Source organism: Camelina sativa, chromosome 5 (genome assembly GCF_000633955.1).
Source record: "Camelina sativa cultivar DH55 chromosome 5, Cs, whole genome shotgun sequence".
Lineage (NCBI taxonomy): Eukaryota > Viridiplantae > Streptophyta > Magnoliopsida > Brassicales > Brassicaceae > Camelina > Camelina sativa.
Window position 1 is genome coordinate 18,690,609 of NC_025689.1, and position 22,149 is coordinate 18,712,757.

The following is a 22,149-nucleotide window of genomic DNA, read 5'->3' on the forward strand; positions in this document are numbered from 1 at the left end:
TGACTCCATTTATCTTAGTTAGGCTACAGAGCCTATCAAATTCATCCATATGATCCAATGGGTCCTCCATTGGCAGTCCATGAAACTTTTTGCTTTGTATCATCTGGATGAGACTACTCTTGATCTCAAAATTGTTGTTCTGCACAGCTGGTGGCACAATGCCATTCCTCTGAGTGTGAGTAGTCAGAGCATCTCCTGCTCCTATGTTGGTCCTTGCTTGAGGAGCTGGCGGACCGTTCTGATTATTCATCGTCTCCTTAATGGTTTCTAGTTCCGGTTGAACTTGTTGTCGTCTGAGTAGCCGAGGTCTGTCGATGTTGTCGATGAAAGGACTCAGGTTCTAGCTACCTCTGGATCGTGTTTGCATGTACAGGCAAGTATTAGAGTGTGTACTCGAGAATCAACTCGATCAGGTGATCGAGTGTTGGGTCGGGTGTTTGCTCGGGTTTTGGTACCTGAGATTCAAAACAAACAAAGATGAAAGCAAACAAGTCAGTATCCGAAACAAATTTAAACAAACGAACTTGATCTAGCAAGTCCTGAAATCCTAAACGTAGCAAAAAGAAACAACCAAATGGCAACGACGCCAAATTGATAGACTAGTTTCCACCAAGGGTATCAACTCCCTATGCAGTTGTAGTACAAAGGGTTATCAATCCAAATGGTTGGTATGCTAGCAGATAGGATGCAATCAGAATCAAGCAAGTAAAGCCAAGCAATAAGAGGGTTTGGTTCTAATAATCCTAATATAAACAAAGCAAGAGAATATAAACAAGTAAACCACATGACCTAAGCACTCGATGCAAGCAATCGAGTACAGGATCAAGTTGGGTGATCAATTCCTTGTTGTCTGATAGACTAGTTTTCACCAAGGGTATCAATTCCCTATGCAGTTGTAGTACAAAGGGTTATCAATCCAAATGGTTGGTATGCTAGCAGATAGGATGCAATCAGAATCAAGCAAGTCAAGCCAAGCAATAAGAGGGTTTGGTTCTAATAATCCTAATATAAACAAAGCAAGAGAATATAAACAAGTAAACCACATGACCTAAGCACTCGATGCAAGCAATCGAGTACAGGATCGAGTGGGGTGATCGAGTATGCAAGTGAACTATGAACAGCTCGAGGTATTACTCGATACAGGTTATCGTGTACCTGATCGGGTAAGTAGTCGAGTAAGTAAGGAAAATGCAAAGAATGAAATACGAAAGTTCCTAAGGATGGGGGTAATCGAATCCTAAGTGTTCTAGACCGATACGGATGCCTTACATGCCTCAAGCAATTATTTCCTAGACAACGAATCTCTAAAACCTTGCCACCACACTGTCGCACTATTAACAATCAACCTTGAACATACTACCACACTGTCGCACTAGCAATATGAACAAGCAGGCATTAAGAACAATTCATTTTTGTCAATATACTTAGACTTATCTGATTTTGTCACTCAAAGTTAAGTATACCTCTAGCATTGACCTAATCAAGCATTTTATCTACTCCTTTCGGCCTGTAGCATTATAAACGCCCTAGATCTAGTCTCAACATGTCGGTCTGTTGACCGCATTAAGAACATCAACCTAGAAGGAAATTTATTTACCATAACAATCAACTAAAACATCCTAACCGGTCAAGAACACCTAATCATCTATCCCATCCCTAGAAACTTTACTACACTACTCGGACATAGAAACGAATGATAAAGCCATAGAAATAAACGAAAATGACATTAATAAAAAGATAGAGTAGAGTAGAAAAGAGTAAGGATCAAAGATCTATGAAAAACTACAAAATAAAAGTGCAAAAACAAGAAAAATATGTTGAGCCGCTCAGTTCTCTCACAGACGCTCTCGCTCTCTGGTTTGAGGGTCTGCGGCGTGCTCGTTTGCGAGCTAGGGAAAGAGGGGGTTTATATATGGAAACCCATTTGACCTAGCTTCCCAGACCTGCCCGATAGTCTACTCGATGGGGTACACGAGGCTTGAGTCGGGTAACTCCTCGGGTGGACCTTCGGGTTGCTCTTCGCGCTCTTGGATCCTCTTCGATCGTGTTGGGGTTCGGACTTGTTCTTGTAGCTCGATGGCTCCTTCGGGTACATGCTCGAGTTGTCCTTGTTTTTCCCCATTTTAGGCTCTTTAGCACCTGTTTTCATCCAATATATGCAAATGCAGAAATGCAATACCCTAAATGCTCTAAAACTTGATTCCTACAGTAAATGGTCTAAAAATGCTAAGTTAGAGGTATGAACAATGCAAAATATGGACAAAAAAGGATGCTAAAAACATGTAAATTAGAGTGTTATCATTGTCTGAAAAACAAAGATAAGACCTTGAATTCACTACCATTATCCGTGTTTACTGTCCTGACACGATTACCAAACTGGCGTTCACCGTAAGCCACAAAATTCTTAAGTAATTGAGCAACTTCCGATTTTTCTAACATCAAATAGGTCCACACAGCACGTGAGTAGTCGTCAAGAACAGTTAGAAAGTGTCGTGCACCACAAGAAGAGGGAATCCGATATGGTCCCCAAACATCACATTGTATTAGTGAAAGAGAAGAAGACGCTTTGGTTGTACTATTATTAAAAACCTCACGTGTTTGTTTAGCACGGAAACAAATTTCACAAGGATGAGTATGTGAAGCAAAAGACTAGTCAGTGAAAACCGGTAAAGAAGATAAAACACGAGAAGAAGGGTATCCGAGACGGCGATGCCAGAGTTTTGAAGAAGAGATTTGATGAGCAGCGGTCCGATGTACCCGTGCAGCGGTGACACCCGTAAAATAATAAACCCCGTCATGTTCCTCACCCGTTCCAATCAGGGTCTTTGTAAAACGGTCCTGCAAGACGCATAAGGTGTCAGTAAATATGGCAATACAACCGGTTTGTTTAAGCAAACGTGAGACAGAAATCAATGTGCAATTGAAATTAGGGACATAGAGGACATAAAGTAGATAGTAATCTCGGCTTATGACATGTTTGCCGCATTTTACGGCCCGAGAAGATTTTCCATCCGGAAAAGTAACAGCAGAGGGTAGAATGTCGAAGACGTCAGTTAGAAGAGATAGATAGCCAGTCATGTGATGAGAGGCTCCTGTATCAATAATAATATCATAGAGGTTTGCTTTACCGGACAGCTTTTCAAAAGAGATCGTAGTACGAGGTGTTTGGAGTAGTTGTAGAAGTTGAGTGATCTGATCGGTGTTCCATCCCACGTTCGATGGAGTTGTGGCATTGTTGGAGATAGCACGAGGAGGATTTGATCTGCCACGACCACGACCAGAGTTGCAGAAACGATTGCCACCACGACCACGTTGTCCAGAACCAGAGGAAGCGTTTTGACGTTGTTGCTCTTGCCACCACTCAGGGTAACCATGAAGAAGAAAACACTCTGAATTGTCATGTCCTTTGCGAGAGCAGTATCGGTTTGGATCACGGGAACGAGCAGAAGCAGCAACAACAATAGAACCACGAGAGTCATCAAGTTTGGAGCCATCTGCAGTAACAGAGAAGCCAACAACTTCGGCTTTAACTTCGGTGGTGCGAGCAGAGTTGAGATGTTGTTCTTCACGAATGACACGGGAGTAGACGATGTTGAGGTCAGGTAGAGGATCTTCATCAATAATCTTAGAGTGTACGTTGCGGAAACGTGATTCATCAAGGCCAAAAAGAAATTTATGAACCCTTATGTCTTCACGTTCTTTCTCAATTTCAGGTGAGGTATCACTTGAGCAGGAACGTGTTATCTTCAAGGTGTCAAGATCTTCCCAGAGTTTGGAAGGACGACCAAAAAACTCTTGAACAGTTTGGCCGTTCTGACGACAATTGTTGATTTTATTGCGGAGTTGATGGATGCGGACACCACTTTTGACAGAGAAGCGGTGTTGTAGATTATCCCAAAGCTTGTGTGCTTCAAGAACAAAGGTCACTGTAAATCGGATTTTAGGGTCTATGGACGTACGGATCCACCCAACAATCATCGAGTTGGTTGCTAGCCAACGAGAAAGATCTGGATCCGCAGCAGGCTTAACAAAAGATCCATTAATGAATCCAAGTTTATGTTTAGCCTGCAACGAATTAGAAAGCTCTGTTGCCCATTCGGAGTAGTTATCTCCTTGAAGGAGAACAGAGGTGATAAGGGCACCAGGGTTGTCGGATGGATGAAGGTAGTAAGGAGAGGGCTCCGTTGATGCAGAAGTAGATGCAGGAAGAGCTGGAGGTGTAGAAGTGTCGTTAGGAGGAACAATAGTACTTTCAGGATTGGTAGCCATAGTTGTAGAACGTAGGAGAAGCTTTGAAAAATTTAGATTTTAGAGAGCTCTGATACCATGAAATAGTTTGTAGAAAACTTGTGTATTCATGTAGATGTAGAGTTGTATTTATACAAGTAGAGATAGAGATAGAACTAAATCCTAATGTGATAAGGACTAGAGAAGCTAAGAAGATAAGTAGTAGAAAGATGTAGCATTATCTTAAACTATGTAGTAGTAATCTTGATACAATGAGCACTATGGTAGCTGCATTGTATTACCGGTGCTTATAGACTTATAGAGTAACAATATTTGCCTCTGCTTCTTTAAACTTCTTTTTTTTTCTATGAAAAAGCACGTCGTCTATACAGATGATCTGTATGTGCGAAAAGCAATTCCAAGAGGTGATTATTGTTGATATAGTAACTTTAAGAAAAAAAAAATTATATCAATATTGTCTCTGTACAAAGCTCTGTTGATTAGATCCCACACAAAATAGTATTTTCTTGTACAGCCGGGAAGGGCATAAAAAGCAAAATATTGAAGGAATTTAAAGACTATTAAAGACTACATAAATGTAGATCATGCATGATGATCAACATCAAATCATCATGAAATGTAGAGAATCCGGAAAGGGCATAGAAAGCAAAATTGAACATGACTATGGTGGCAAAAGGGAAAGAAGGCTCAGAGAGATAACATCTCATGAGGAGAAAATCATCCCGGCCTCGAGATAATATAGTGCCAACCATTTTTTCGTGAACAGAAGTTACATAACACCAAGGCTGTGACTAAACATTATAGATGAATAAATAACATATATATATATATATATCTATTTTTGACAACAATGAAAAAATTTAGCTCATGAAAGCCAATTGGGAAGAGAGTCATTTACAAAAGTACTAACATGCGGTTGGGTACGAACTTGTAGTGCCAGACGATCCGCAAGCACATTGTCCTTCCTCAAAATCAAGGTCAAGGAGAATGTCGAGAATTCTTCCATGTCCACCTTGAATAAATAACATATTTGTATAAAACATTATGAACATAAGTTGTTACATAACATAACATATTTGAATAAACATAACACATTTTGGGATTATACAATTTGGTTTTAATAAAGGATAATAAGTTTAAAATTTGGGCCCTGAAACGTTTTGGGCCTTTAAACTTTTGGGCCCAGCTCAATTTCTTCTCTTCTTGCGCCGGCAATTTTTTCTCCACTGAAACATTTTTCGAAACAAAAATCAACCCATCTCACACTCCATCCAAAGAGAGAAGACGGCTGAGTTCCTTGGTGCTTCAGAGAGGTGAGTACTTAGTAGTTAGTCCTCTTTGTCTGTCTTTGTGATCCTGACTCTTCAGTATTTGCTTTTGTTCAAAACGAATCTGAAATTTTCAGTTTTCTTGACTTCATGCTTTCTTCTTGGGAAAATTCCTCAATAATTCCTCACTACTTAGTCTTCTTGGTGTGTTTAATTTTAACGAATCTGATAGGGGCTTGGTAGTGTCTTAGGAGCTGACAAACATATCTTTATTTTAAGAAACCTTTTGATAAATGCTACAGGGGATTTATGGCCGAGACACTTTTGTCATTCGGATTCGAGAAGCTTTTAGACCTCATTTTCCGAGAATCTGAGCGATTTCAGGGAGTTGAAGAGCAGTTTAATGGATTAAAAAGTGAACTAGAGACGTTAAGAGGCTTTTTGGAAGATGCAGATGCCAAAAAACATACAAGCACAATGGTGAGAAACACTGTGAAAGAGATCAAAGAGATTGTTTATGATGCAGAAGATATAATCGAAACCTTTCTTCTAAAAGAAGAACTTGGTAAAACAAGTGGAATCAAGAAACGTATTAGACAACTTGCTTGTGTTATTGCTGATCGTAGGGGACTTGCTTTTGATATGGAAGCTCTCAGTAAGAGGATTGCTAAAGTGATTCGCGATATGCAGATTCTTGGTTTTCAACAGGTCATTGTCAGTGAAAATGTTACGCAGTCTATACATGAAAGAGAAAGGGTTATGCGGCATACGTTTTCTAGCGATTATGAAGACCATCTTGTGGGGTTGGATAAGAATGTTGAGCAATTGGTTGGCTATTTGGTAGAAGAAGATAGAAGTCAAGTGGTTTCTATAACTGGGATGGGTGGTATTGGTAAAACTACCCTCGCAAGACAAGTTTTTAATCATGAGACTGTAAAAAGTCATTTTACTGGATTGGCGTGGGTATGTGTGTCGCAACAGTTTACAAGGCAGTATGTCTGGCAGACGATCTTGCGGAAACTAAAGCCACATCTGGTGTTAGAGATGACAGAAGACGAGCTTCAAGAGAATCTTTTTCAAGTGTTGGAAACACAACAGTCTTTGATTGTTCTTGATGATATATGGACAGAAGGAGATTGGGACATAATCAAACCAATTTTTCCACGGGAAAAAGGTGATATATTGGTCATAAAGCATTAAGCTCCGTTTTGGGTTAGGGGCTATGTAAAAGAAGTCAATTTTTTGTAGGTTGGAAGGTACTACTTACTTCTCGTAATGAGGGTGTCGGATTACATGCAACTCCAACATGTTTCAACTTTAGACCAGACTGTCTAACTCCTGAAGAAAGTTGGACACTATTTCAAAGAATAGCATTTCCTAGAGTTAAAACTAGCGGTAAGCTTTCAGGACTTGTTACTTAGGATGACTACAATCCTCTTTTCTTAATAATATCTCGATGACACTAATGTAATTTTTCACCATATCTTGATGATGTTGTGTAGAGCATAATGCTGATGATGAAGAAATGGAAGAGATGGGTAAGCAGATGGTCAAACATTGTGGAGGTCTACCTTTGGCTGTTAAGGTGTTAGGCGGTTTGTTAGCCGCACAATACACATTTCGTGTGTGGAAAAGGGTATATGAGAATATCGGATCCCACATTATTGGAGAGACTAGCTTCAGTGACAAAAATATCAGTTCAGTATATCAGATTTTGTATATGAGCTTTGAAGAGCTGCCTATTTATTTGAAGCACTGCTTCCTCTACCTTGCTCATTTTCCAGAAGATTATGCAATAGATGTGGGGAATTTGTACTATTATTGGGCTGCAGAAGGAATACCAAGGCCAAGGTATTACGATGGAGCGTCTGATCGTGAGGTCGCAGATGGATACATAGAAGAATTGGTAAAGAGAAATATGATTATTTCTGAACGAGACATTATGACTTCGAGATATGAAACATGTCAGTTGCATGACATGATGAGAGAAGTTTGTCTGCGTAAATCAGAAGACGAGAATTTTGTACATATTGTTGATGCAAATACTGGAAACTCTCAGTCTCCATGTATATCCCGCAGACTCGTCATAGATTTGCCTGGTCATAGGTTTAATATGGAGGTGCATATGCTGAATCCAAAACTTAGATCTCTCTTGTTTATCAAGCAGCTTCCAAGGTTAGATAAGATGTCAACAAGTTTATGCTTTACACGGCTACAGTTGATGAGGGTTTTAGATCTCTCTAGATGCCGGTTTGATGGAGGCAAGCTACCCTCTAGCATTGGAAAGCTAATCCACTTAAAATACTTGAGTTTATACCGTGCATGGGTATCTCATCTACCTTCTTCTATGCGGAATCTTAAGTTGCTTCTTCATTTGAATCTGGATGTATTGGGATGTCCAATCTACATGTCCAATTTCTTGAAGGAGTTTCAAGAATTGAGATACCTCTACTTACCGTGGGAAATACAAAATAAGACAAAGTTGGAATTGGGTAATCTAATCAACCTGGAGACGTTGCATAATTTCTCAACAAAGCATAGTAGTGTTACGGATCTTCAACGTATGACAAAGCTAAGAGGTCTCTCAATCATATTCAACAGCGAGGAGTGCACTATGGAAGCATTGTCTTCATCAGTAAGTGAATTTAGACACCTGGAGAGTCTTATTATATATGGTTATAAGGTATACGCTCCCAATAGTGATGAAGAAGGATTTGTTTTGGATTGTCGTCATCTCAAACAGCTGAATTTGACTATATATATGCCCAGTTTACCTGATGAGCAACACTTCTCTTCTTACCTTACAACCATATCTCTACATCATTGTCGTTTGGTGGAGGATCCAATGCCTATTTTAGAGAAGATGCTTCACTTAAAGGTGGTTACGTTATGGCATAACGCGTTTGTTGGGAGGAGAATGGTTTGTTCGAGTGGTGGGTTTCTTCAGTTGCAGAAGCTTATATTGAAAGAACTAAGTCAGTTGGTAGAATGGATAGTGGAAGAAAGGTCCATGGCTCTTCTTCGCACTATGACTATTCGTCACTGTGAGAGTTTAAAGGAGCTTCCAGATGGGCTGAGATTTATCACTTCCTTGAAAGAACTGAGCATCTATACATCTAAGTGGGAATTTTTGGTTAAACTGAAAGAAGGAGGACAAGATTACTACAAAGTCCAACACATTCCTCTTTTGAAAATTCCTGTATTTGACAAGATTACTTCAGACGAGGACTCTCCAACAATAGACAACCAGGTAATATGTTCTTTCCCCAATCAAATTCTTGTGTTATTCCACGAGAATTCCACATTTACTATTATGAAAATGGCTAGATTAATAGTGCGTTCGCATGGTCTGGAAAAAGAATATAGGATAGCATGACTTAACTTTTTTGTGAAAACATTGATACTTAATGTTCTCTTTTTGTTTTTTAAGGCGAATATCTTCTGAAGCGAAGATGTTTTCAAGTGGATCATGATCGTGGGAGAAGAGTATTATTATAAATCCTTATACAATAATAGTATCAATACTCTTCTTCCCTTGTGCCTTGGAGAGCTGAGTAGTTTTCGGTATTACATTTGATTCTCATTACTTTCTGATTTCTTATTGAGAGAATTCTTCTAAGATTTCTCATATGGTCCTTTGGTCTGTCTTGGTCATCTTGAGCTGAGTATTTATTTTGTTCTAACGAATCTGATGAGGGCTTAGGAACTTAAATAAGTCTCCATGTTGAATCTCTAAAGACTCTTTTTGGCATTTTATACTACTTGAGCAGGAGACACTTTAATCGTTTGGATTTGAGAAACTTAGGGACCTGCTTTTCCGTGATTTTGAGCGATTTTAGGGAGGTTGTGAGCAGTTTAATGAATCAAACATATCAAATCTGTCTGTTCGTGGTTTTGAAAAGTAAAAGTGATGATGATCTAACTTCCTTGACAGAACTCATTTCGGAGTTATGGCAGTGAAATGTCATTAGAGTTTGGAAGGAGGAGAAGTTTACTTATGCAGAGTCGACCAGGAAAAATGAAAAATAGGATGTTAATCTATCTGTTGAGAAGATCCCTCTTGAGTTTCCTAAACTGCTTTCAGCATCAATGTTTCAGTGGACGAAATGCTTTAAAAGGACCATATATCTTTCTCTTGGTAAGAATGAGACGTAAGGTTCCTTCTTAGCTCAATATTTCCAGTAATCACTATGGTAGCTGCAGTGTTTTGAGCTAGCATTCTATATAAGTCAATGTTATATTGTTTCTGTGAAAAAAAACCAAAGAAGTGATTATCATTTTCTATATTTTATTTTATTAGACAGAGAAGACTTAAACCAGTTTGATGAATGAATCCCACCAAGCTTGACCAATGTTTAACTGACATTTATCCATTCGTTTCTTTTTTCTTTTTGGGAACCAATACAAAATAACACGTGGCCAAAGATTGTTGAAGACTTTCTGGCCAAAGCAGGTGTTGGTTGACTTGGAGTCAACTCTTATCGTTAAAAAAAAATACAGATCAGTTGAATGAGTAGCAAATTCCAGGAGGCGATTATTACTTTTCTCTCTTTAGTTTCGGTGGAGGAAGGTACTTCGATGTTTTTGTATTTTTTGTTTTTTATCCCAGTATTGTTCATGTCTCTATAGAAAGATTTGTGGTTTATATTTAGATCCAACAAAAATAGTATATCTGAGTTGTGGACTCATTCATGGACCCTCTTCAAGTGATTATTGACTACTACTTTCATTGTTGAGCAGGAGACTTATGGCAGAGACACTTTTATCTTTTGGAGTCGAGAAGCTTTGGGACCTCCTTGTCCAAGAATCTGAGCGATTTCGAGGAGTTAAAGAGCAATTTGATGGATTAAAAAGTGATTTGAATATGTTAAGGTGCTTTCTGGAAGATGCAGATGCCAAGAAACATACAAGTGCAATGGTTAGAAACACTGTGCAAGAGATCAAGGAAATTGTCTATGACGCAGAAGATATAATCGAAACCTTTCTCTTGAAAGAAGAACTTGGAAAAACGAAGGGCATGATCAGGAACAGTGTGGGAAGGTTTTCCAAAAGCATGGGGATTGCTTCAAATATTAGAGAAATAAGTACGAGGATCTCTAAGGTGATTCGGGACATGCAAAGTCTTGGCGTACAACAAGTCATTGTCAATGAAAGAGATACGAAGTCTTTACAGGAAAGACAAAGGGAATTGCGACAAACGTTTTCTAGCGATGATGAAGATCATCTTGTCGGGCTGGAGAAGAGTGTTGAGCAATTGATTGGCTATTTGGTGGATGAAGATAGGAGTCAAGTGGTTTCCATAACTGGGATGGGTGGTATTGGTAAAACCACCCTCGCAAGACAAGTTTTTAATCATGAGACAGTAAAAAGTCATTTCGCAGGACTCGCGTGGGTATGTGTTTCACAACAACTTACAAGGAAGTACGTATGGCAGACGATCTTGCGGAAACTTGGGCCAGAGTATAAGGTGTCAAAGATGACTGAAGACTCGTTCAAGTTTTGGAAACATAAAATACTTTGATTGTCCTTGATGATATATGGAGAGAAGAAGATTGGGACATAATTAAACCAATGTTTCCACGGACAAAAGGTGACTTTCTATGATACATACATTAAATGATTCTCTTTAGAATATGTAATTTGCACCTTCAGATTGAAAACAAAAGAGAAAGGTCAGAACAAGATGCACATATTGGTTATGAAGCATTATGTTCTTTTCTGTTAGAAATTATATAAAAGTTAGGTATATTTTGTACAGGTTGGAAGGTACTACTTACTTCTCGCAACGAGGGTGTGGGATTGCGAGCAGATCCAAAATGTTTCACCTCTAAACCAAATTGTCTAACTCTAGAAGAGTGTTGGAAAATTTTCCAAAGGATAGTGTTTCCTAGAGAAAACTCTACCGGTAAGCATTAAGACAGTTTTATAAATAAAACTCACGATGATCACAATCTGCTTTTCCTTTATAAATTATAATATCTCTCTAATATCTATGGGGATTCATGTTATTTCACCATATCTTGGCGATGTCGTGTGTAGAATATAAGGTCGATGAAGAAATGGAAGAGATGGGTAAGCAAATGATAAAACATTGTGGAGGTCTACCGTTGGCTGTAAAAGTGTTAGGAGGGTTGTTATCTGTGCAATACACATTGCAAGAGTGGAAAAGGGTATATGAGAATATTAAATCTCACATTGTTAGAGGGACAAGCTTCAACGACAGAAATATCAGTTCCGTTTATCATATTTTGAGTCTAAGCTTTGAAGAGTTGCCTATTTATCTGAAGCAGTGCTTCCTCTACCTTTCCCATTTTCCTGAAGATTTTTCAAAAAATATTGGGAAGCTGTCTTATTACTGGGCTGCAGAAGGAATACCCAAGCCGAAGTATTACGCTGAAGCGACCATTCGAGAGGTCGCAGATGGATACATAACAGAATTGATCAAGAGAAACATGGTTATATCTGAAAGAGAAGTTAGTTCTTCAAGATTTGAAACATGTAAGTTGCATGACATGATGAGAGAAGTTTGTCTACAGAAAGCCGAAGAAGAAAATTTCGTACAAGTTTTTGATACAAGAACCTCAATTTCAACATCTCAATCTTCTTGTATATCTCGCAGACTCGTCATACGTCCAGGTTGTCTTAGAAATGATTTGAAGGGTTATATCATGAATCAGAAGCTTAGATCTCTCGTGGGTATTAGGCATTTATCAGATTTATGTTTTACAAGGCTACAATTGATGAGGGTGTTAGATCTCTCTGGAGCCGAATTTGATGGATGTAAAGTTACCCCCTAGCATTGGAGAGCTCATTCACTTAAGATACTTGAATTTAAACCAAGTATGGGTAACTCATCTACCTTCTTCTATCGGGAATCTGAAGCTGCTCCTCTATTTGGATATAGATGTATTTGCGCCTGTATTTCCACCCCGCATGTCCAATTTCTTGAAGGAGTTGCGAGAATTGAGATACCTCGCTTTACCGCGTAATATAAAAGGTGAGACAAAGTTGGAATTAGGTAATCTAATCAACTTGGAGAGACTTGGTAATTTCTCAACAAAGCATAGCAGTGTGACGGATCTTCAAGGTATGACAAGGCTAAGGGGTCTCTCAGTCATATTTAACGGCGAGGATTGCACTCTGGAAACTCTATCTTTATCTCTTCGTGAATTGATACACCTCGAAAATCTTACAATTATTTAAGGTATAAAGGTGTTTCTACTTCTAGTGAGAAATCTTATATTCTTCTTTTAACTGTTATTTGAATGAATACTCTCTCTCTCCTTTTTTTCCTTCCGGTATGCTCTGTCGGTTTATCCAGCATATGTCACGGCTATTTCATTGCCTTGTTGTTTGTCTTTCTTCTGACGGCTTCTATCACAGCTGTTTCAGTGCCGTGTTTTGTATTCCTTTGAATAATAAACAGACACGTTGTTGATTTATTGTAATTTGGCATCAAGATTATTTGTTGTTTTCTAAATGATATTTTAGCTATGGATATCTTCATGTCTTTAAGTACTCAAATGTAGATTTGGCTGTATTTTGCTGGTCATAGCGGCTTCCTGGTAAAGTTTTTTACCTCTATATCTCGTCTCATTTTGTGTGCTTCAACAAGGCCTTTTGTATTTTTACTTTCGACCAATTGTCGTGTTATTGATTTTTAAATAGGGTTGGATATTTTCTCTGGCTTTTATCTAGGTTGACTGATATATATATATATATATATTTTTGTCTTGCCGAAGTCACTTGTAAGCTCCTGCCATAGAACTTTTATCTTTAGAATTATGCTTAGGTTATCACTCTTCCTAGTGTTAACAGAACAACACCAAATTTGGTTACTTCTCAAAACGATGTCACTTGGGGAAATAAGATGATGGGCCAGATCAACTCAACAAAGCCCAACACGATTCAAACAAACAACAAGCCCAACAAGACTGAAGCTTCGTCTTCAACGGTCATTTCGCAACAGGACAAACGACGGTACTCGAGACAAGACTGAACGGAGGCAATCAAGTTGTCCAACCAATTTGCAGCCCTCGATCACGACAGCTGGCAGAACACTCTAGACTACTCGAGAAGTACATATAGGGTTTTTGTTTTTAAGTATAAATAAGGATGTAAGAACATGATTGTAAGTTAAGCAAAATGAAAGATTAAAGCTTCAACCCTTTCATAGAGTTCAACTTTCATGGTATCAGAGCATAGGCGATTGATTGGGGATTTATCTTCACAAACTTCTAGCTTCTGCTCAAGAAGGCTTTCATCAAGTCTCTCGTCTATAAACCGACAACAGGTCTGCTAGTTCCAAAGTCAGATTCGACGTCCCATTCTAGACCATCATCTCGTCCATTGCTAGGGATTCATCAAGGTCACTAGAGGAAGTCAACTAAGAGAAGATAATGATTTCTCCAACAGTTGAAGCTCAAAGCAAATATATATATATTTTTTTTCTCCTAGAGACAGAACATGGTCTTCAACGGCACATCGGTAATGTTTCTCTTTCCCTTAGAGACAGAACATGGAGTTTGAGAAAGAGGAAGAAACGGTTTAGAGTTAAGGCTTGGAATTTTGCTGGTTGTCGTTTATATGGTGGTTTTTGCTGGCTGGTTTAGATTGTAGGATCGAACTCATGAAGCTAAAATGCAATCAGATTGTCTTGGATCTCATAAGGATGGGTTTTTGGCTGCAATTTTTTTCTGGTTTTGTTGAGAGCACACAAAGTGTTTGTTAGAATGTGAAAGAGAAAGACATATTGGTTTTATGCAAATTGTGGTTGGTAAATGGATGAGAAGCAGATAGCAAGTAGGATTTAATTAGTTGTGGGAAGCGAATTCTTCTTGTTCATAGACAGCTTAGGAGAGTTAAAAGAGGTAAAGAAAACCCGGACTCTTTGAGACAAATAGGTCAAAAGAACCTGAGAAGTTCTCACACTAATGACTGGTTTTATGGTGAAGAGATGCTGCTATCTACATCACAACGATCTTGCTTCGACGACGCATTCTCATGTCAAAGCCATTGCACTTGCGGTTACAAACTTAGCATCATTGCTTTGACACCCGCTGCTAACTTTGCGGGGGAGTATTAGAGCCCACAAGAAAGACAAGCCTAAGCCCAATCTTATGACATGTAACTAGGGTTTTTAGCAAAGATGAAAGTCATATATATATTGATGTAATGAGAACTTGGTGTGTAACTTTGAGAGTTGTCTCAAAACAACTCTCCCTCTTCAATCTTATGAGATATCAAATCTAATAATGTTTGCTCTTGGTGACAACCTAATCTCTCTTCCACTCTTTGTTCTTTACATTTGAATAAAGCTCCAATGAGCTATTGTATTTTAAGTTTTAGATTTCTCTTTCAATAAGCTCTTTAAGAGCATAATCTCTCTTGTTTGAGATTGCTTTCATGGTATCGGAGCAATCTCTTCTATTCCAGATTCCGGATCATCAGCTCATGTCACCAACACAGTTCAAAACCTGCAACAAGCTCAAGCTTACCATGGTAATGATTCAGTAATGGTAGGTGATGGTTCCTTTCTTCCAATCACTCACACAGGTTCAACCAGTATATCATCTACCTCAGGTAAACTACCTTTAAAAGATGTACTTGTTTGCCCTGACATTGCTAAATAGTTACTATCTGTTTCAAAACTTACAAAGGATTATCCATGCTCTGTTGATTTTGATTGTGATGGTGTGTGTATAAATGATAAGGCCACAAAGAAGCTACTGCTAATGGGAAGACTGCATAATGATCGATATCATCTGGAGGATCCAAAACCTCAAGTCTTGACAGCCAATTTTTTGATAAATCTCCTACCGACAACAACACTAGTAGACTCTGTCTCACCATATGAGAAGTTACACAACAAGAAGCCTATCTACACTACTCTGAGGTCTTTTGGTTGTGCGTGTTTTCCAACATTACGAGACTATGCATCCACAAAGATGGATCCTAAGTCTTTGCGTTGTGTTTTTCTTGGCTACAACGAGAAGTACAAAGGATATAGGTGTCTGTACCCTCCCACTGGACGTGTTTACATCAGCAGACACGTGATTTTTTATGAAGCTACCTATCCTTTCTCAACAGTATATAAAGATTTACATCCAGAAACGGTGACACCATTACTATCTGCCTGGCACAAAGGTTTTGTGCATTCGAAGAAAAGCACAACAGATCCAACCCCTCCACCTGGTCTGCACAACTCAATATTGTCGAACAATTCCACAGTTCCTGATGTTTTGACCACGCCTGTAAATGAGAAATGTCTTGAGCGTACAACAGACTCTAACTCTAATCTATTGGCGACAATGTTTCTCAATTACAGGCAGGCTCTTCAACAACATCATCAACTGAAACTGTAGAACAGGTTGCTCAGACTCATAATACACATCCAATGATCACTAGAGGGAAAGCTGGAATTAGAAAGCCCAATCCAAAGTATGCTCTTATGTTACATAAAGTCTCGCATCTAGAACCGAAAACTGTCTCAGCAGCTCTAAAGGACGTAGGCTGGACTGGTGCAATGGGAGATGGAATGGAGACTTGCAAAGAGGTAAATACCTGGTCACTCGTGCCTCCAGAACCTGAAATGAAAGTTTTAGGAAATAAGTGGGTGTTCCGTACCAAGTTGAATGCTGATGGTACATTAAACAAGCTGAAAGCCAGATTGGTAGCAAAAGGTTTCGACCAAGAAGAGGGGATTGATTACTTGGAGACCTACAGTCCTGTGGTAAGAACTCCTACAGTCAGGATGGTTTTTCATGTTGCAGTCAGTAGGAAGTGGGAATTAAAACAAATGGATGTTAACAATGCTTTTCTCCATGGAGACTTAGAAGAAACAATGTATATGAGGCAGCCAGCAGGATTTGTTGACAAAGAAAGACCTGATCATGTGTGTCTTCTCCACAAGTCTCTGTATGGCCTGAAAAAAATCGCCTAGAGCATGGTTTGACAAATTCAGTACCTTTCTCTTGGAGTTTGGCTTTATTTGCAGTCTATGGGATCCTTCCCTCTTTGTTTATTCACGCAACAATGACATGATCTTCCTGTTGCTTTACGTCGATGATATGATCATCACTGGTAGTGACTCTCAAACTCTTACTCACCTTCTTGCCGAACTAAGCAAACATTTTCGTATGAAGGACTTGGGGAGAGCTCATTATTTTCTTGGGATACAACTTCAGCACATCCCTAACGGTTTGTTCATGTCTCAGCAAAAATATGCAGAAGACCTTCTAATCGCAGCTCAAATGGAGAATTTTGCCCCGATGCCAACGCCTCTACCTTTGGAACTCGACAAAGTGCCAGATCAACAAACAGAGTTCCCAGAGCCAACCTACTTTCGGAGCTTAGCTGGCAAGTTACAGTACTTGACACTGACGAGACCAAATATACAGTTCGCAGTGAACTATGTCTGCCAGAAAATGCACAAGCCAACTACATCAAAGGCACTATAACAATGGGTCTAACATACAGCAGCAATGGTGGATCGGTTATAAGTGCCTATAGTGACAGCAACTATGATGATGACAAGCCTCTAAAGGCTTATAGTGACTGTAACGCCCCCGAACCGTTCTATGACCACGCAGGCCATCGGACAGCCACGAGACGCCACTATGGGAACTGTACCGAGGTGATCCAGTCGAGGGACAGAAGCTGCAGACTTCCCGACTGGTCCTCCCTAGCACAATTTCACCCGCAACCGAGACTACTTAGGCTTTGCAACCCTTGCAGCCTGGTGCGTTGTGTTGGCCCGGACAAGGCCGAGAACCATTTGCAACTTGCCATGTTTTCCCCGAAAATTAATAAATTATTACATTGTAAATAAGTCATCAAAGCAATATACATAGATAGTCGGAAATTTTTACAATAATCGTTTATGAAAATATAGGGTTTTACAAAGAACATAGAAAACCCTATCCGGTACCCTAATGTTTGCTCCAGCTCTAGACTCACTTAGGCTTCCTGCAAGACAAAATAATATCATGAGTAATCTAAGATTACTCAGTCAACCTGGGAACCCCTTTCTCCTAAACAGGATTCTACTTCCCCAACCCGACTACCCCGGCAAGCAAAGAAAACCAGCAAGGCAAACTAGCAAGCAAGTAATCAAAGCAACGCAACAGAAACAATAGCGGAAGCAATTGAACTACAAACAAGCGAGAGAGGTTAGATCAATACGACTTGACTCGGATGATCTAGACTCGCTACTCACGGAGAAAGACGACTAAAGGGAACAAGGACTACTTGGACACTTTAGACTCTTAACTCATACACGACTCGCAAAGACGACTAGAATAAAACAAGGGACACTTGAATACTTTAGACTCTTTCCTTCTATCAATCAAACAAAGACATCTAGAATACAACAAGGAATACTTGAAATACCCTAGACTCTTTCACCTAAAGACCCTCGATAATCTGTTCCGTTCCACAACGTTTCCCAAGCCGAGACCACAAAGGTAACCAGCATGAGCCCACATAAATGCTACATCGTCATGTAGCGGTCATACTAGTAGCTAGCTAGTTGTGACATTGTCCCGCGCGAGTGGTCATCGGGAACACTCGCGAGACAAACCGCATTTGGAACATAAGATCGACTTTACTATTCTAGCTAAGACCCGAGAAACAAATTCAAGAGACTTCGCTGAAATACACACAACAACTCAAGCAAGAAGATCAAGAAAAACAAGCAAGAAATTTTCAAGCAAGAGAACATGCAACAATCAACAAGCAACAAGAATGATAATTCAAGCAACTTATGATTATTCTACATGCATGCAACCAATTTATCCAACTTAAGCAAATTAATGCAACAAGTTCATTTACGCATGCAAGCCAGTTTGATTTAACCGTTTAAATCCTTTAAGTTCAATTAAGCATGCAAGCTAACCTCATCCGATTTTATGCAATAAAATTTGCAATTAACTTCACCAATTTAGTCATGCATGAAACCGATTTTAAGCAAAAAATATTGCTAACAAAAACCGCTAAGTCTCAACATGCATGCAATCCTCTTAACCAAATTTTAAGCGATCCAATTTACTTAGAATGCATCCAAATTCATCTTGCATGGTGATTCCTAGCTCAAATTCGATGTGCATTTAAACATGAACCTAGCATGAATCCTACCATATTACGTATGCATCAAGTTAAACCGATTCTAACATGAATCTAGTCTACATGCAACAAACAAAAGGAAACTTGCAAAGATCAACAGATCGATGAAGCCCCTACATGCATTACCGCAGAACTCACCCATACGCAACCGATGATGACCGGACTCCACTGCACCACCGATCAGACAATCTTCTTCTTCTTCTTCGCGCCAGACAGCGTCCTGCTCTTTGTCCGCTTTCTTCCGCAACTACCGTCTCTTCTCGGCTCGCTCTCAACACAATCACCGTCTCCTTCTCGGCTCGTTCTCAACATAATCACCGTCTCCTTCTCGTCTCTCTCTCTCTCTCTCGATGCATGCAGCATCTCTCGATGATCTCTCTCTCGTTTCTCTCTCGGCGCAAGCAGCGTCTCTCGATGATCTCTCTCCTGTTTCTCTCTCGGTTTTGAGAGAAACAAAAACTTTAGTGTTTGAGTATTTGAGAGGAATGAGAGAAAAATGAGCAATGAAGTCGCAAGTCCTCTATTTATAGGCTCGACCTCTCCTTCTTCTTTCCTTAGTGCGGTTTGACAAGTGGCTTTTTCTTTGTTTGCATGTGGCGCGTGCGTTGCACTCCCCATGCGACATTCCATCTTGTAACACAACATTCTTTCTGCATGCTAGGCATGTAATCTGATTGGGCACTCTACAAAAGAACAACGATTTCTCGCGCCCTTCGTCAAAACCCGTCTTCTCGTCCGATGTTTTCGACGTTTCTCGGCATTTCTTGGTATCACTCGGACACTCCTCTCGGTCATCGCTCGGACACTATCGGTCCTCTCGGTATTTCTCGAACAGTTCTCTCGGTCTCCCAGATACTATCGGTGTTTTCGGCAATACTCGGACAATTCTCTCGGTCTCTCGGACACTATCAGTCTTCTCGGCAATACTCGGACAATTCTCTCGGTCTCTCGGACACTATCGGTCTTCTCGGCAATACTCGAACAATTCTCTCGGTCTCTCGGACAGTTTTCTCGATCATTTTCGGACTTCTCGCAATCTCTTCGATCATCTCTCGGACATCTCGACCTTCTCTCGGATATCTTGATCTTTTCTCGGACATCTCGATCTTCTCTCGGACATCCCCCGGACATCTCTCGGACGTCTTGGTCTTCTCTCTCGGTATTTAACCGTCTCTTCCGCGGATGCCGTTTCCGCATAAACTGTTAACTTTCGATCGGTCTTAAGGTCTCGATCGCACCTCCGGTCACTTCGGTCTTGGCTTGGCCATCCTCCGAATCGCAAATCTTTCCTCGGACTTCCTTCGGTCCTTCTTCTTTATTTTTCTTCTTCTCCCTTTCCAAGTCTTTTCCGGCCATTTCCTCGAATTTTTATTTTGGGATTTATGCCCTTAGTGAGGGTCATTACATTCTCCTCCCCTTATAAGAATTCGTCCCCGAATTCCCAGGCCTTCTCCTTCTTTTCTTGTGTTGACGACACTTCCTGCCACCTGCGTCCTTGACTTGTGATTACCATCACATTAACACCTTCATCGAAATACTTCTGAATGATTAAACTCCCTTCACTTCTCCTTGGCTCTCATGTGAACATAATCTTACTCCTTTCAACGCTTGTTTTATTCACACTATTAGCCGATGCTTATGGGAAAGCTTCTTCCAGCATCCACTTGGTTCCTCATATTCTTCAAGCTCTTCAAATACTAAGGCTTTTGCCTCATTGCACCATGACTTGTCCACTCCTTTATATTTTTTACTTCTCTCTCTTCAGCTTTTTCTTGACTCTTCTCTTTTCCTCCAAATTATAGCTTGGGTCACTCCACCATCTTGATATGCTCATCATACGACTCCGTATTTTTTCATCTGTTGGCCATATTGACCACAAAATTTTGCTTCTTCGGCTCCTCCGGCTCCTTTAACCTCACACTTCTTTTTACTTCTCTGATTCCTTTAGCTTCACGTTCCTTAGGATTTTAACTTCTTTCGATTCCTTCGGCTTCACATAGCTTCTCTCCTAGATTATTTTGAATTCCATTTACGAACTTCTTCTTCAACTCCCATACTTATGAGGTTTGGTTTGATAACCTTACCCAACTCTCGCCTCTTAGCATAATAATGCTTCTTCTTTGCCGTCCATCATTTTCTTGCACCCTCTTTGTCTATTCGTAGATAATTTCGTCTTCTATGTATTATCTTCTTGCACCCTCTGTCTTAATTCTTGGACCATGTATTACTTTTCGCACTTTCTTGATCACACTTGGTCCTACCTTCTCAATTTGTTTTGCCGATTTTGATTTGATTTGCACCGCTCTTTTGCTCTTTCGATTTTGGATTCGCCTCATCCTCCTCCATCATTTCTCTTCTTTTTGCTCTCTTTTTTTTTCTTTTTTTTTTAACCGAACTGGTTGCCTTTTCTCGGTTGAACTTTCTTGAACTTTCTTGGACTTCTTCTCTTTTGTCTGATCGCGCTTTGTGGTGACTTACGTGAATCCTCATCAATCGCGCTGAAGCAATGCAAGCTAATTATGCAAATAATTAACTAGGTAACCTATAAAACTCAAGCAAAAATCAAAGCAAGCAATTTAAACAAGCAAAGATTAGCAAGCAGTTTTAACAACACACACACGGCTAAAGAACACAAGGTACTTTACAAAAGATACAAGGTTCTACACCACTTAGCCGATAACTTCAACGGTTTGAATCCTAGACAAAGACAACAAAGGTTAGGTCTAGAAGCTTACAACATTAGGAAAACTATCCAACCCTTACACATAAACCCCAAAAAGAACTTCCCTTACACCCAACCACTCTACTGTTTCCTGTGCTTGGTACACACTTTGCAAGTGCACACACACATTCTAGTCGGCTCATCAGGTAGCGGTTCAGCGGGAGACTCGATTGAGGTAGAGGCAGCAGACAATGAGGTTCCAGCTTGGTTCATCGGGTTTGCTTCAACTCGAACAGCTCAGTCTAATGGGTTCTCTCCCTTCCCCACAAGTTGACTTGATGGGTTCAATCTCTCTCGCACAATTCGGTACGGACAGCTATGAGTGAAATTTCCACTCCTCCCACACTCGGTACAGCTGATCGGTTCTGGGAACAACGGACGTTGTGGTCTTGCTCTCCAACAATGATTATTCAAGTGTCCCGGCATCCCACAAGTATCACAAGGCCTCCAATGCCTCATGTAATTTGGGTTCGGACAGCGATAGGCAAAATGCTCTTGCATCCCACACGAATCGCATTCTGCATTCTCGGGTGACAGCATGCGTCTAAGTGACGTCCTCCAACAGTTTCCGGTCCAGTGTCCAATTCCCTCGCACAGCTCGTAATAGGGTTGATTCCTCATGTGGACTTGGTTCGGATACACCACTCTCTTTCGGGCAGTGGCTCTTGTGCTCAGTCGGCCTCTTGGTTTAAAAGTCACAGACTGCGCGTCCCGCTGCTCTTTCGACTGAAACTCTTGATATGTCATCCTTGGCCTCTTCGAACTGCTCTCTCCTTCCTCGAATCTTAC

General features: G+C 40.1%; 2 protein-coding genes and 1 pseudogene across 4 annotated transcripts; 2 read left to right on the forward strand and 1 right to left on the reverse strand.

Moving 5' to 3' along the window:
* LOC104789378 lies at positions 2,650-4,269 on the reverse strand. Its single transcript, XM_010515086.1, has one exon. It carries the CDS (start codon positions 4,267-4,269, stop codon positions 2,650-2,652), a length of 1,620 nt encoding a protein of 539 aa, XP_010513388.1.
* On the forward strand, positions 5,480-10,081 carry LOC104787190 (probable disease resistance protein At1g59620). 3 transcript variants are annotated; one of them, XM_019245973.1, is made up of 7 exons: positions 5,480-5,561; positions 5,819-6,690; positions 6,765-6,911; positions 7,019-8,766; positions 8,947-9,080; positions 9,287-9,359; positions 9,451-10,081. In XM_019245973.1, exons 2-5 carry the CDS (start codon positions 5,826-5,828, stop codon positions 8,959-8,961), a joined length of 2,775 nt encoding a protein of 924 aa, XP_019101518.1. In that variant the 5' UTR covers positions 5,480-5,561; positions 5,819-5,825; the 3' UTR covers positions 8,962-9,080; positions 9,287-9,359; positions 9,451-10,081. The 3 variants fall into 3 exon arrangements, with proteins under 3 accessions (XP_019101518.1, XP_019101519.1, XP_010511026.1); XM_019245974.1 differs by lacking the exon at positions 9,287-9,359 and having other exon boundaries at positions 9,451-9,654; positions 9,942-10,081; XM_010512724.2 differs by lacking the exon at positions 9,287-9,359.
* On the forward strand, positions 10,664-12,958 carry LOC104787189 (annotated as a pseudogene).

What these genes read in the sequence shown, in the direction of transcription:
- LOC104787190 (XM_019245973.1), top strand. Translation starts at nt 5,826, where the DNA reads ATGGCCGAGACACTTTTGTCATTCGGATTCGAGAAGCTTTTAGACCTC. An exon ending in AATTTTTCCACGGGAAAAAG is followed by an intron (nt 6,691 to 6,764) that starts GTGATATATTGG and finishes AATTTTTTGTAG; the next exon opens with GTTGGAAGGTACTACTTACT. An exon ending in TCCTAGAGTTAAAACTAGCG is followed by an intron (nt 6,912 to 7,018) that starts GTAAGCTTTCAG and finishes GATGTTGTGTAG; the next exon opens with AGCATAATGCTGATGATGAA.
- LOC104789378 (XM_010515086.1), bottom strand. Translation starts at nt 4,269, where the DNA reads ATGGCTACCAATCCTGAAAGTACTATTGTTCCTCCTAACGACACTTCT.